This window comes from Lepisma saccharinum, chromosome 1 (genome assembly GCF_977018435.1).
Source record: "Lepisma saccharinum chromosome 1, izLepSacc3.1, whole genome shotgun sequence".
NCBI classification, from domain to species: domain Eukaryota; kingdom Metazoa; phylum Arthropoda; class Insecta; order Zygentoma; family Lepismatidae; genus Lepisma; species Lepisma saccharinum.
In genome coordinates, this window is record NC_139229.1 from 93,878,204 (window position 1) to 93,893,837 (window position 15,634).

The 15,634-nt window shown below is 36.8% G+C and overlaps 1 protein-coding gene across 2 annotated transcripts in view; it reads right to left on the bottom strand.

Annotated features, from left to right (window-relative positions):
• Positions 1-3,405: 3,405 nt before the first annotated feature.
• The window catches only part of LOC145998216 (uncharacterized), a 278,380-nt gene continuing 266,151 nt past the window's right edge, over positions 3,406-15,634 (bottom strand). Inside the window, exons 17-18 of one of the 2 annotated variants that reach the window (XM_083134679.1) lie at positions 9,659-9,781; positions 3,406-5,069 (exon numbers count right to left, since the gene is read on the bottom strand). In XM_083134679.1, the coding sequence (XP_082990805.1) occupies positions 4,580-5,069; positions 9,659-9,781 (613 nt within the window). In that variant the 3' untranslated portion in view covers positions 3,406-4,579. Of the gene's footprint in view, positions 5,070-9,658; positions 12,485-15,634 lie in introns of those variants that run through there. The other variant, XM_083134680.1, reaches the window with a different exon arrangement.

Consider the following 15,634-nt stretch of genomic DNA (forward strand, 5'->3'; position numbering starts at 1 on the left):
TGAAAGAAATGCTCAAAAGTTTTTGTTTACAAAAGGTCTGACAAATTTTAGCCTTCAATACAGCAGAAAATAATGTACTCGTAGAACCAAACTCTGATAATTCAAAGGGATTCTTTCTACAAATCGTATCATAACTTTGAGGAGGAGGAGGAAAAATGTGCTAAATAAGAAAAGTTCAAGATGTTACAGCACAAGTGGTGGTAGTGATCATCATATCTGAAAAAAATATTTCCTCTCACATCGTATAAACATTACCTTTCACATATCCACAGTGTTTGGGACTGGACCTACAGTTTAAAGTGAGATCCGCACCACTATGTGGATCGGAACTCAGCACCCCTTGAATACAAGGCAATGACGGTTTCACTACACCACCGGGATGCCTGCATTGATGAACTGAAAGCCAGAATAAGAAAAGCTATAGCCACTGCCAATGTTGGCATGCTGACCCAAACTGGCAAGAAGTCTATTTTGTCTTTATATTCTCTGAGAAAAACTGAGTTCATGTAAAAGTGTACTAACAAACAAACAAACAAAAAAAAAAAAAAAAAAAAATTGAGTTAAAATGTGTCAAACCTTTTGTAGAAACCCTGTGTGGCACTCTATTTCTGGTTATAATGACTAAGATGTGTGAAAGCCTCTACAATTCATTGTTTTATCCTACCCATTCCACTCACTCCCATAACCGTTGCTCTTGAATTTAGTGTCCATATCAAGGTCTTATTGTTTTAAGAATTTTGTAATTCAGTGATATATTGGGTATATGACAATGAAGTACTGCTTTAGGAGTGCAGATTTATTTCCATTGTGTCAAAATGCAAGCAAGTACTGGAACAAAGAAGTCTAGTTTTACATTATGAATTTCTGCTCATGTTTCGGTTCCAGGCAGATCCTTGTCCATTATTAGGCTAGATAGACTATTAGACTTTTATTAACAATATTGTTAATAAATGTATTTCAATTCCCAAGTAGAGTGGGACGCATAAGTATTTTCAAGCAAGTTGACCATCACCATTTAATGTGCAGGCAACTTACATCAGGGGCGATTCCTCCGTGTAGGAAGTGAGGAACTTCCTACAGTTCATTTTTACTGATTTCCAGTTCTCTACTTTTTAGGAGTTTAATGCATGTTATAAAATTATGAGCCCTATGTACTTACAATTGCCTAGGTTAGCTATTGTCAAGAGAGGACTGCTCTCGCTTGCTCCATTTGCAGTCCAAAGATGATGGATAAGGCTTTTCTGCCGCTCGTTGAGGAAGCTTGGCAGTCATCCTACAGACAGATGGGTGGGGGGTGGAAGGGGCAGTGCAAGGGAGTGGGGAAAGGTTAGGAAGATCGAGGAACCAGCAAGACTTTCCTCAATAAGCGATGCCAACCCCAACAAAATATTACTAAACCAAGCACAATTTGATCTTTGTTGGCACTTAGCACCATTCCTAGCATAATCTGCAACTGCCAATCCCTGGGAGAGGGAAATCGAATTCAAAGGAATATGTTTTGAAGAAATAAAAATAAAATGATGTCCAAATCTTATTTCTACATCACCAGCGGACATGTTTCAAATGAAAGGGAGTATGCCAATGCCATGATCTATCCTCTGTCTCTTCTTCATCATGGCCAATTTAGTTCATCAGGAGATTTTATGGTAGGAAATCTGTAGAAAGTTAGGGGTAAACAATTTTCTCAAACCTTTTTAAGTTTGATGTTGAACCCATGTCATTTGTTGCACCATTTTAAACAATTTTGGGGGGAAATTTACACTGTTACATAACTGTTAAAAATAATTAATGCAAGTTCAACTCTATAAAACCAGATGCAGAATTAGAAATATCCGACAAAAAAAATTAATAATAAATCCTAGCATAATTTTGAAGTTTAAGCAACACTTTTTGATATCGTCAATGTTATTTTCGTCGATTAGGTTCACATTTAAATATTTCGTAGTTCAGTGTGGCCCCTTGAGCATGGCCTGCAGCTAACATTCTAAATGCAATGGGTAGTACACCCAACAGTGAAAGAAACAGTAGGCGAATTGTCCACCACCCTTTTCATTCAGTCTGAATTACACAATGTGATGACAATGAATTAAAATAAAGACTTCAATAAGCAGAGAACAATGCCTGCTTCGAACCAACATAGTTTAATTCTTTAAAACAACAGGATGTAGAATAAAAAAAGTAGTGAAAATAGCAGTGGACAATTTGCCTACCATTATCTTTGCCGTTCACTGTACAAGCAAGACGTGTGAATGTAATTGAACCCATTTTTCAAATCTTCCTCAGTTTACCATAACTTCTTCCTACACTCTGAAAAATCCACGAGTTGCCACTGACTTACTTACATGTGTCATTTCTCAAAAGTGAATGCTTTAGATGTCTGTACCAAGGATATTTTTAGGAGCAGGTTGGGGGGGGGATCTTAACCCACCAGAAAGAATTAGCAAGTACTAAAATTAAATAATGAAAATATATTGGTTTAGTATTTGATGAATAATAAATTATTTATTTATTTCTGCTGATCTTATTGAAAGGGAAAGCTTAGATTAGGATCATACAGCTTTGAATGATGCTAACAAAGAAAAAATATACACGCTACTGCTAATAGTATACAAAAAAATATTAATCAGGAACTTTACTTTTCGTCAGCAGGATCAAACTTCCTTTTTCGTTATTAATTAAATAGGTATTCTTTTTGACATTTATATCCTTGCCATGACAGTTGTTTTGTGTAATTTTGGCGATCTTAAGTACATGTAAGCTAGATAAGGAAATTAAATTAAACTTATTTTTAAACTTTCTTTTAATTCATTCTTACAAAGAGAAAAAGAACACTTGTACATGTAATTATACACTAATCACAGAAAATGAAACTTCATCATAAGGCACTTGATACAACAGTGATTTTTTTTGTCTAAAAACTGAAAGTTTTATGACTAGGATTGTCGAACTAGCACTTGGCCAACATACATTCTGAAATTATTTACACTTCTTTACAGCAATAAATTATCAGGTGGGGTTATTTCAGAAATAAATATATGGACATAATGTTGTGGGAACAAAAAGAAATAAAAGTTTCACTCTCGGCTTGAATTCAATAGTATTGCCATTCACAACATGTTTTATTGTCCTTGCAGGTTTTAGCACCCTATTTCAACATCTAACAAAAAGCCAATGCTTTGTTGCCTTCTACCTTGTAAAATTTTAAAAAAAGTTGCTAGCAAGTTTTTAATAATGAAAAAAAAAATTAACACAAGATTTTCTTGACTGATAAATTTAAAAACTAGTCCTTTTAACTACACACAATGGTGTTTAATGAATGCATTTCTTAGGGAGAATTCACACTGAAGCAACATATGTTGCCAAATGATGTTGATTGGCTCGTTCCCAAGTAGCATGTGTTACGTGTCACTTCCATCTGAAATCTCCCTAAGAGGAGCTTTATTTTTCACATAAGTGTAACTATGACCAAAAGGAATTTTATTTATTCATTTCTTAAAGCTGCAACTTTATTGCATGTTTGTAATGAAGGTATATAATTCATTCAATCCTTCAAATTATTTGCCTGCAGTAAGAGAGAAGAAAACTGATTCTCAAGATTATATTTGACAGTCTTCAATAAGAGTTTATGTAAATTATTGCTTATAATATCAATGTAGTAAAATATATCAACATGGAATAATAAAACCGACTTGTTTCATAATAAGCTATGAAAGGAGTCAATTGTTTCCAGGTTCATACGGTTCTTTAAAATAAGTATAGCATAGTTTTCTCATGTTAAGCACTGGAGGTAAACAATGGTCTTTCTTGATTACTTGAATATGTAATATTTTTTGAGACAAAAATTATCTTTGTTTGTTTCCAAATTCTTACTAGGACAAATGTTTTGCAACAGGTATGCATTATATAACTAATGAATACTGTTGATGTATGTTCATATGTTAGTTCATTTTCTTATCTTTTGATGTCAATTTAACAGACAAAATCAAAAAAAGAATCTACTAACATGCCCTATGCCTTTATAAAAGAAAATATACGATCTTTTGCTTAATTACATTTATAGGAAACACCATAATATACTGACCTAAGCAGTTTGGTAATAATAATATATCTTTGGTATTGTTCCTTGAACAATAAAGCTTCTTGTTCAATGAAAAATACAGTTGTTTTTGCTATTAGGCTACTATCTAAGTTCTCAAAGCATTTCCATGTCATTTTGTAATTTTGAAACCACCTTGTCCTAACACCAATAATTTTACTGACCAGTCGTCAAGTTCCATGATGCGACACTATAATCTGTGCATACTTTTAACCATCTATTTACAATCTTGCCACATTACCTACTTACCTCATTCTTATGGCTAATGAAGGATAGCCACAATATTCTACTAGAGCATGACTCAATTTTCTCCACTATTCGTGGATTTTGCAAACTAACCTCGGTAATTTGCTCTTTGGCCTGTTATGATTGCCCTCGACTGGAGAAAATCAGCCACAAGACATTGTCGAACAAGGAAGCCAAACAGCTTCCTTCTAGGAACACAGGAACTTTTAACTTTCCCCGAAAAACCGCAAAAAGTAACTATTGTGGTGGACTCGGATCTGGCTCTGGTTCAAGGCTAACATCTAGAGACGGAGGTGAAGTTTTCTCGTTAGCATTGTTCCTCAACACTGGAACTACAGTTTGCGATCTGACGTGCAAATTAGAGAGCAACTTTCTGTCTGGCAGAGGGACGGACTGAGACGACAGCAGGAACTGAGTTTTTGGTTTAGGAGGGAGAGGGGGAGCTGGACTGTTTGAAATTCTCTTGAGGGGTGATGCACTTTTTGCCAGCTTAGTCTTCTTCTTGTACTGCAGTGGATCGATGACTCCGATGACTGGCTGGGAGTTGAAGAACTTGTTGTAGTTTGTTTCCTTGTTGATAAGTTCCAGCTGGAAGAATCGCTTCTCTTCTGTGAGATTAGAGACTTCCTTGTCCTTCTCTGTGATCACCTGCTGAAGATCCTCAATCAGCTTCACGTCATCTTCACGGGATGGCCTATTCTCATATTTTGCATATGCTTCTACCAGCCTGAAGTAATAATAACAGCATAAGTGAATGACTTGTGCCTTTGCACATTGATAAAGAACTACTTTTCCAAAAAGAATAAGTTTCTAAATTAAAGCATATTCACACTGAAGGATGGACTATCATGCAAAAGGGAAAGAAAACATTTCAAGAATTCACCTATTCGGTTTTCTTTCTTTTGCATTTTCCATTTTTTACACCAATTTTTTTAGCTCTCCAGATTAATTGTAATGACAAACCTGAATTGTGAACTGATGAAAAACAAAGAAATATAAATGAAAAAGTTTATGAAGGGATTCTCATTGAAAATCAGCCAGATCTGTTCTGGATATGCTTCCGAGATCTAATATTACTCTCATCTTCAGGGATTGAAGCATAAAGATGTGTCTGAAACGAGTTTTTATGTATTTGGTGTGGGATGAGTCCAGTGTAGGTGGTGGGTAGAACATCCCATCAATCAGGGCCATAGAATTGACTTCACAACCAAGATCATCAAGAAGTCATACAATTGCTGGAACCACATAATCAAATCAAAGAGGCAACAGGGACATGGGACTCAAACTGAACATGACCTGGCCTGCAAATCAACTCGGAGCAAGGGTAGCAGACAGATCACACCTGATTGCCCCACCACCTACGCTGGGCTCCAGGCACATCTCTACGCTTTGATCCCTGAAGATGAGAGTAATGTTAGATCTTAGAAGCATCCAGAACTGACCTGGCTAATATCCCAAGAGAATCTCTTTATTATTCACTACCAGGGAAACTTTAAGAAAAAGTTTCTCTCTTTCCAGGATTTCAATCTGGTACCTGGATTGGCAATGGGCAGAATGTTAACTATGCTGATTTGTTAATACGAGGGTTGGGGAGTAAGTCATGGCAACCCTGTAATAGTTCGACAATTGAAGGATGTATTAAAAATGTGTGATATACAACTGAAAGAGTATCCATTGTGACAGCATTTTCAATGTCCATGCGGGTTGCATATCGTGTACCGTGCAGTGGTTCCTTCACCTTGACGATGAAGTCAAAATCACACGGTGACACAATATGTGACCCACATGGACATTGAAAATGCTGTGCGATGACAGATCACCCGCTTCAAGTATGGTGCAGAGGATGGTATTCGACGTCTTCCACACCGATAGCAGCGTGCTGTGAACAATGCGAGAGATTATTTCGAAACTTCGTCATAATCAGACAAGTGTTTGTAACATGAGCATGTGTATGTCACAGGGTTGCTTGGGTTTTCTTTCATGATTCCTACCAACAAAATATCCATAATGGATACTCTTTCAGTAGTATATCACAAATTTTTAATACATCCTTCGATTGTCGAACTATTACTGAGTTACCATGACACTCCCCAACCGTCGTATTATTACTAAATAGATTCAAATCTGATGCAAAATGTTTCTTTAGATTTTTCACATTTCTAAACTAACGTACTTACATTAATTTATGTTTGAGGAATAAAAGATGTAGTTCCTAAATTACATGTAAGTGAGTTACAAACTGCTTCCACAAAACTTACTTGTAAAGGTTCTATTAATTTCGGTGGCCTCTGCCACCATCCACTTGGAAACTCATTGATTCACTGCTGGGCTGGTTTCTAGTTCCTGTCATTACCTTGCTTTTTGCTAGGAGTGCTAGTGTAGCCAGTTCATCTGCTACATGCACTGGGTTTAAGTTATTGCAATAGCGGAAGCGAAATATGATTCACCTGACTGCTGTCCATGTTCAGATCATGTGGAAAGTGCATAATTGCTTGCGTCTCTCTGATTTTGGTGTCAATCAGCATGTGCAATGAGTGCCTGACTGAAACTTTTTTGATATTGTGTTTGTTGAACTTGGTGCTTAGCTAGTCCGGTAGTTGGTTGGGATTTATTTTGCAACTGGTAAGTGGTGTTGTATACACTCATCGATGGTTCTGATTCATCTGCCCATGTAATGCAAATTGCATCCACACTGGGCATCATATACCCCTGCCTTGTCAAGGGTTGAGAGGAAATATTGTTTGTGTTTGTTTAGAGCACTGGCTATTTTGGTCACTGGTTTGTGTGCTAGTTTGTTGGCAAGGCAGTTGGATATTGTATGGTGGTAAGGGAAGGCAATCCATTTCATTTTATTGTTGCTGGTTGATTGGTGATGGTTTGACTGTCAACCCTGCATATCTGCTTTGCTACACCATGTTGAAAGTTGATGCACCCTGTGCCTATTCTGAAGTCCTGTGTCTGCGATTATGGTAATTTCTTCCCTCAGATCTTCTTCACCTGTACAGTACGTGAAAGCTCTTTGATAAGAATTACACGGTGGCTTTATGTTTGGGTGGATGATTGGAGAGAGTGTGAATATACTGCTTCCCTGCTCCTGGTTTTCTGTAGACTGTGGTGGTGAATTTATTGCCACTTCTTTTGATGGTTAGGCATACAAAGCTGGTGCTATCTTAGTTTTCCAGTTCTATGGTGAATTTGAGCCTGGTGAATGTTGCTTAGTTTTTCCATCAGTAGATCGATCTATTTCTTCATCATTTTTGTACAATACAATGGTGTCGTCTGCAAACTGCCATATCTTATGTACTGGAGTTCTGGTGAGCGAAGGATGTCTATCTCCGCTAAGTGCATCACAATATTGGCTATGGGTGCAGAAAGAGGATTGCCCTGGCCAATCCCTCTGTTTGTATGAAATATTTCTCTTTACACTGAGAGTAGTTGTGTCTGAAGCAAAGTAAACAAGTGGAAGTAACTGATGTTGAACATTTGCCTTGGCCAGGGCAATCCTCTTTCTGCACCCATAGCCAATATTGTGATGCACTTAGCGGAGATAGACATCCTTCACTCATCAGAACTCCAGTACATAAGATGTGGCAGATATGCAGACGACACCATTGTATTGTACAAACATGATGAAGAAATAGATCGATCTACTGATGGAAAAACTAAGCAACATTCACCAGTCTCAAATTCACCATAGAACTGGAAAACTAAGGCAGCACCAGCTTAGTATGCCTAACCATCAAAAGAAGGGGCAATAAATTCACCACCACAGTCTACAGAAAACCAGGAGCAGGGAAGCAGTATATTCACACTCTCTCCAATCATCCACCCAAACATAAAGCCACCCTATAATTCTTATCAAAGAGTTTTCAATTACTATACAAGTAAAGAAGATCTGTGGGAAGAAATGCAGGGTTGACAGTCAAATCATCACCAACCAACCAGCAACAATAAAATGAAATGGATTGCCTTCCCTTACCACCATACCATATCCAACCACCTTGCCAACAAACAAGCATACAAACGATATTTCCTTTCAACCCTTGACAAGCCAGGAGTATATGATGTCCAGTGTGTATGCAATTTGCATTACATCGGCAGATCAATCAGAACCATCAATGAGCGTATACAACACCACTTACCAGTTGCAAGAAAATACCAACCAACTACCGGACTAGCAAAGCACCTTAAGTTCAACAAACACAATATCAAAAAAGTTTCAGTCAGGCACACATCGCACATGCCGATTGACACCAAAATCTAAGAGACGCAAGCAATTATGCACTTTCCACATGATCTGAACATGGACAGCAGTCAGGCACATCATACATTGCTCCCGCTATTGCAATAACTTAAACCCAGTGCATGCGGCAGATGAACTGGCTACACTAGCACTCCTAGCGAAAAGCTAGGTAATGACAGGAACTGGAAGCCAGCCTAACAGTGAATGAACAGGGGCTACCAAAATTAATAGAACCTCTACAAGTATGTTTCATGGAAAAAGTAACTCACTTACATCTCATTACTTACATTAAAGTAACAACTTTTGTAAAAAAGGCACATTTAAATAACTTAGCACTATTTTTAGCTGTTGAAGCAAAAATACAGTGATGCCTCTATGAATAAAAATTTGAAACTTAGGAGATACTTCTAGCACTCAAGTATTTTACTTCTCCTGGCCACCTAACTTCACGGACAGCTACTATGTCTAATTTATACTTAACTATCTCATTAACTGTAGACTGAAATGTCCCAGGTTGGTAAAGGCTCAGAACATTCCAGGTGCCTAATTTAATACCCTTGTTCTTAACTTAGGCCATGTGGCACGAATGGGAGAGAAAGAAGAGTTTACAGGATTTTTGTTGGGATACCTGATAGCTATGTAGGAAAGCCAAGACGAAGATGGAGGGATAATGTTGGATGGACCTAAAGGAAATTGGTAAGGATGGAAAAGATTGGATTGATCTTGCCCAGGATAGGGACAGATATAAGGCTTTTGTTGCTAAAGTCATAAACCGTCAGGTTTGAGATGGCTAGAAAGTTTGTTAGTTAGTTAGCACTGAAATGTTGATATTTCACAGTTCTAAGTTATGCACGTAACTCCATTTTCATGAAAAGTGAAGTTACACCACTTGTGCTCTGAACCCCTCATATCATCCACATCTTCGTGATTACCAAAAGTGACAGAAATGTGAAGTTGAATAAAGTAAATCAGATCAAAAATCAAACCATAAGTGTTTAATTGGTCATATCCTTTAAAATATTCCAAAACTGCAGCTAAATAGTAGTAGATCATGAATAGGAAAAGGTACTTACAACATGTCCAGTGAAGCAATTTTCTTCTCCATCTCGTCCCTTGCCACTTCCCAAGCCAGCCTTTCCGATTCGTGCTGCCGCTTCAGTTCCTCGACCTGCCTGTTGCAAGCAGCTTCACACTCTCTGCGTGGGCCACGGGTGGAGAAAACAAAGCTTGGTTAGCAAGGGTAGGACCGGGAGAAGGTTCCATTGCTCCAAAAATAAGTTGCAAAACAGAGCAGGTGTCAGTATAGGACATGTAAGTTAAGTTAAACCAAGCTGCTAGTATCTGCTGTAGCTATGGTTCGATCAGGAGAATTTTCGAGAAAGAGACTAGCGAAAGGAATTAAAGAATCTAGCTACAAGTGCTTGTGCATGAAATAGTGCTGATTCAACTAGACTTGAGTTTATGCATAAACTATTGAATTTGTTACAGTCCCAAGAATTTATCTAGTGTAATCACAAGAAAAGTATGTATTCAGTATTTGGTCTGTAGCTGCCAAATATCTATGAACTACATTCCGTTCTAAGAGAATTTGAGAACTATATCAGAACTTATACTGAAAAATTACATGCTGTGTATGCTACGAACAAGAACTGGTGCTCAATAACAAAAAAAAAAAAAGAAGTTAGATGGCTTATAAAGTGAGAGTACAGTAGAATACCACCTTCCCATGCTATCTTGATCAACAACTACACCATGCACTTACAGTATGACTATTCTATTGAGAAGAACAAGGAAAATAGTTTATACAGAAGTTAGTTATAAAGATTTAAGTAACGGTGTTCGGTATTTCATGATTCTTATCTACAAAAAAGCACCCTCTCCAACAGTGGTGGCAATTGGGTTCCAAAACTGGGGCAAGGACAGTTTAATTTCCCCTTTATACATAATTGATTGATTTGGTGTTTTAAGTCCACTTTATGCACATTAAGACTAATCGGGACTGGACCTACAGTTTAAAGTGAAATCCGAACCACTTTGTGCCTCCACCGGGTATCGAACCTGGGTCCCTTTATACATAAGGTTTAGCATAGTGCGTAGGCAAAAGTAGCAAAGAGTGGGGGACAACTGCCACTGCTATCCAAACTTCCTTTTAATCACATTGGCTAGAACAACGTACGCATGTACTTCTAATACATTGTTCACAAAGCTACTCTGATGCCATCTATTGACAAACTATTGAAAGTTGTTGATAGTAGGGAACTTCTACCATCTGCAGGCAAAAACACACACTTCTTGCTCATTGATAATTCCAAATTTGTGTCAGCATGTGATAGCGACCTTGTGCCACAGTGGAGTATGAAAAGGACAAGCAGAGGGTTTTAAAAAGCTCTGATAACATTTTAGACTCATATTGTATGAACATATGTTTAATTGCATAATAATTCGAATATTAAGATGAAGAGATGACAAAAATTATAATGGAGAAAACTGGGTTTATACAGAATTTTTTTATGAAAGGGGTTGAGAATAAATTTAGAGGCAATATTAAGACACATTGGGCCTCTTTTTTAAAAAAAATGGGGGGGGGGAAATCACTGAAGACCAAACAGTGTGCAGAACAAGCAATACATTCAGAACTGCACTCCAAAACTGTTGTGTGGTAGGGACAGATGAAATTTCCCTCCTTGGTGTTACCGATGGTGACGAACAATTTTAACAAGAGATCTTTTCACAAAAAATGGAGAAAGAAATTTTCAACTGATATGTGGCAAGAAAACAAACTGGCATTTTTAAACCACGGTTGGAAGTGTTAATCCTACAAATTACAAGTGAGCGTAAACTTGAATATTTTTCCACAACTCCTACGTCCATCTGAAAATTCTGACTAGCCTTTTTAAGCTGAGTATAGTCCCACTAACATGTAAAGCATCACATGCATATTACACAGAAGAAAAATCAAATTCTCAAAACTAAAGATGGAGAAAGAAAGTGAAAGAAGATACTGTCTTACATCATGAAGGGATGTAAGCGTTTTTCTTCTTGAAAATATTACATTGCTAAATACATTTAAACAAACTGTTTGGATGTACTAGCAGCACAAGTTAATAATAAAAAAAAATTGCAACATAAAAACATACATGTTGCCAAGTGCGCAGCAAGTGCTAGCAAATTAATAACAATCACTTCTTGATTTTAAAAAAATATTATTTTACAGCAGTATACTGACAATGCCCCATTGAAGCAACAACACAACAATTATCACAGACATTCCCAAAACCTGGTAAACACATAAAAATATTAAGCTTCAAATTTGGCACCGATTCCTATGGAACAGTAATATTTCTCAGAAACAAAAGTTTAAAAATGTCATTCCTATGTCCTTATTAAAACAATTTCAGCTATGAAATATTACTGTTTCACGATCACAACTGTATATTATTTAAATATATACATATATTTATACAAGTGCTCTACAAAAGAAAATAACAACAAAAAGCTTTGCTCACAGTTGCATAACATGCACATTTCTGCATTATAAATATAAACACGTACATATGAAATAAAAATTTCACAGTACAAAAAGTGTTGAAAAATAGAAACGTACAAAAAGAGGAGATTAAAAGAAACATTATATTACAAAACCACAAATTTATATGTGTAACACATGTGTAATAATATTTATATAAAATGCACTCAATACTCAAGCACATTCACGCAAGCCAAAGTATACAAAACGTTCGTCTGAAGACAAGAATGTAAACTTATTTGGTCCCACAGTTCAAGCCCGATACAGGACCATAGCCACAGCAATAAGCAGGGAGGACAAGATGAGGGGGAAGGAGCCAGACACAAGCCACGACAGGAAGGGGAGGAGGAACAGAGAGAGGGTAGGAATTGCGCTGTGAGAGAGGGATATAAATAAATTAGCATGAGTAACATTTCTTATTCAAGTTTCTATTTTTTGTTAATTGTTGGTTAGTAGCTTATAAATATTAACTCTAAACACTATGTGGATATTAAAAATAATACATTCTAAATATTACTGCATCAAAGACATATGCTGTTTTTTGCTTATGGTACAAAATATACAAAGACTGATCAAATGTAAGGTTTCCTATGCAAGAATTTTCATCTTAAAACTGGTTAAAACACCAAAAAACTATTTTTTGGTACTGTCATAATAGGCAAGGATATTACACTCCTCCCAACGACATTCAAGTAAAGATTTATCAAGATGGATGCAATTCTGTTCTGGAGTTGAGAAGTGAAATTAATTCTAGGCTGTTTGGTAAAAAGCACTAACGTTAAAAATGTAATTTTACAGCAGACAGTTATTTATGTTCCTTCTTTTAATACTAAACATTACAGGCATGATACACTACATGTTAGATCATCACTGCTTAGAATCTCCAATATAAAATTATACATACTTATAATATTTTCTTTAATTGATTCGGGCTGACTTAGATGAAGCAACAGAAAATTGTAGTTTGTGACTTTTGTGACTTATGGGCCTTTTCCCGAATACCCTAGAATTCAACAATTTTAACGCCAACTATTGAAGTAATTGTTATTTATCACAGAACACAAATAGTGGGAGTCAGTGTTTGAGAATCATCATGTTTCATTAAACATACTTATTTGTAATTCTGTGGATATGATGAGTTGTGCAGAAAAAAAGGTCAGAAAAGTTTAAAGAAAATGTTATGTGAACATTACAATTCCATTCCAGCACAAGAAAAATTGTGCCAAAAATCCTCCAAAGGAAGCATACAATGTGACAACCGCATGTATTGAGATAAATATTGCAGGTTCATCCCATTTACAGTCCTGATTTGGCACCATCAGAATGGACATTCCTCAAGATATCAGAATAATGGTATCGGGATGAAGCAAAAATTATTTTGAGTCACTAACAAATTTGCAGTTTCTTTCGGCTTATTTATATAACTGGGCATATATGGGTGTGCTAAGTTTAGTGTGCATGCTAAATTAGTCATTCCAAAACAAAAGTTGTGTGTGTAAAATGTGAAAGAAACAGTCTCATAATTTGTTTAAAACCCACTTTATGCACAGATAGGCTAACTGGGAATGGACCTACGTTTAAAGTGGGATCTGAACCACAATGTTTTTCCACCCGAGATTGAACCCGGGACCCCTGATTACAAGGTAACAGTGATACCACTGTCATCAGACAAACAAGAAACGCTCGCCAGAGACTAAATTTTAAAAATTTTAGTGGGCTGCATCTTCAGATGTAGGTAAAAGATGGTTGCTTAGTCAAGAGTGAAGATAAAGTTGGCACGAAGAACGTTGATCTCTTGCCACACTTGTAGAACACACACAAACTTCTACACTTGTATCATTTGGGGCTGCATCTTCCAAAAATATCGATACGTTTTTATGATTTCATATTAGAGTGTGTGTGTCTACCACGAGCCCCAATAATGTGAAAGTAACACAACTCTGGCTGTGTTTCTTATTTATTTTGTGAATAGGAAACCTTACATTTTGATTACTTGCATTTCAACTTGAAAATTTAATAGTAAAACATAGAGAAATACTTCAAGTTTCAACGTTAAAAACTTCTGATGCAAGGTCATCTTAGTCAGGGTCACAACTAAACAATTTACAATGTAAGAAGGCCTCAGTATTCACTCACTCATACACACTAGCATGAATAGCTGGCTTCCTCACAATAGTAACTTCAAATATTTTAAAAAAAATTGTAAATATGTATTACCAGCATATTAGCACTTCTTTTGTATTGAACTATGAGGAAAAGCACAAGTGCACAAATCACATGAGATCACATCTTTATCACTAGGTGGAGTTGATGTAAAGAAGTAATTTGAGTTGAGAAATAAATCATAGACTTTATTCCTTCCAGGTTACAAGTACATACATAGGCATCACTTAGCAGGGGAAAGGGGCCTCTTTTCCCTCCCCTGAGAGGTTTCAGGTTTATTGAAATTTATCAGTTAAAGGTATTTTTGTTAACCTCCAGGGACATGAAAAACAAAGAAATAAGGAATAAATTTACGATTTCTTAGCAAAATAATCCTTGATGCTATTTCTAACCATCCTGCATCCCCCTGTCTCAAAATTAAGACCCAAAATATATATGTACATAATGTTCATAAGACTTTAGTATTTCAATTTGGTTAATAGTTATACACTTTAGAATATTAGTGGCACGTAATGATACCATGCCAGTCTACTATAGATTGGCTCTAAATTTTTTGTATATGTATGCGTAATGTTTTTGCAATAGTACAAGGCATGAAGTCATTAAAGAAGTATATTTCTGCTGTAAAATTAAATGGGGTATCTTGAATAATAATAAATAATTAAAGCACTCCCCTGTGCTTTGCACCACGAAATGAAGGCATATAGGGGGTGGGGATGGAGTTAGGCCCCACACTTTCTTGATCACGGCCGAAGGTAGGGGTGATGTGATCACCAACATGCCCTACAGTTTCCTCCAGGTACCCACCCACTTTATATGATGCTGGGTGGGTGCCAGAGTGACTTGAACAGGTGGAAACAAATTTCAGATCTACCCTGCTGGGAATCGAACCTAAGTCTCTTGTTTGATAGTCAAGATGCCCTAACAATTGAGCTACCGTGGCTACTTGTTGATATTTGTTTCAAAATAATTAACACAAGTGGAGTAAAATTACTTACATTACCTACCTCAGGCCTTGTCGCCCCACCATATTTAAAGAAGAGCACTCTTGTATGTTTATGTAGTGAGCAGTGTTACTGTAGAAGGGAGTGGACGATACAGGTGGGTTTGCCGACTTCCATGGCAGAGTGGTTATCACATTGCACTAAGATGTCAGGGGTTCTGAGTTCAAATCCTGACATGGGCATGGGTGTTCTTTGTGAGTGTCCCTTCATCAATTTCATCATATCATCACTCATCCTCATCTTTGAGATTAGGCAAAAATAGCAGAAAAGCAAAGTAAAATAAATTGAATCAATTCATCGATGCAGGAGCCTTCGTCAGTTGCATTCGTGCAGCATCTGATTTGTGAGTAATTGTG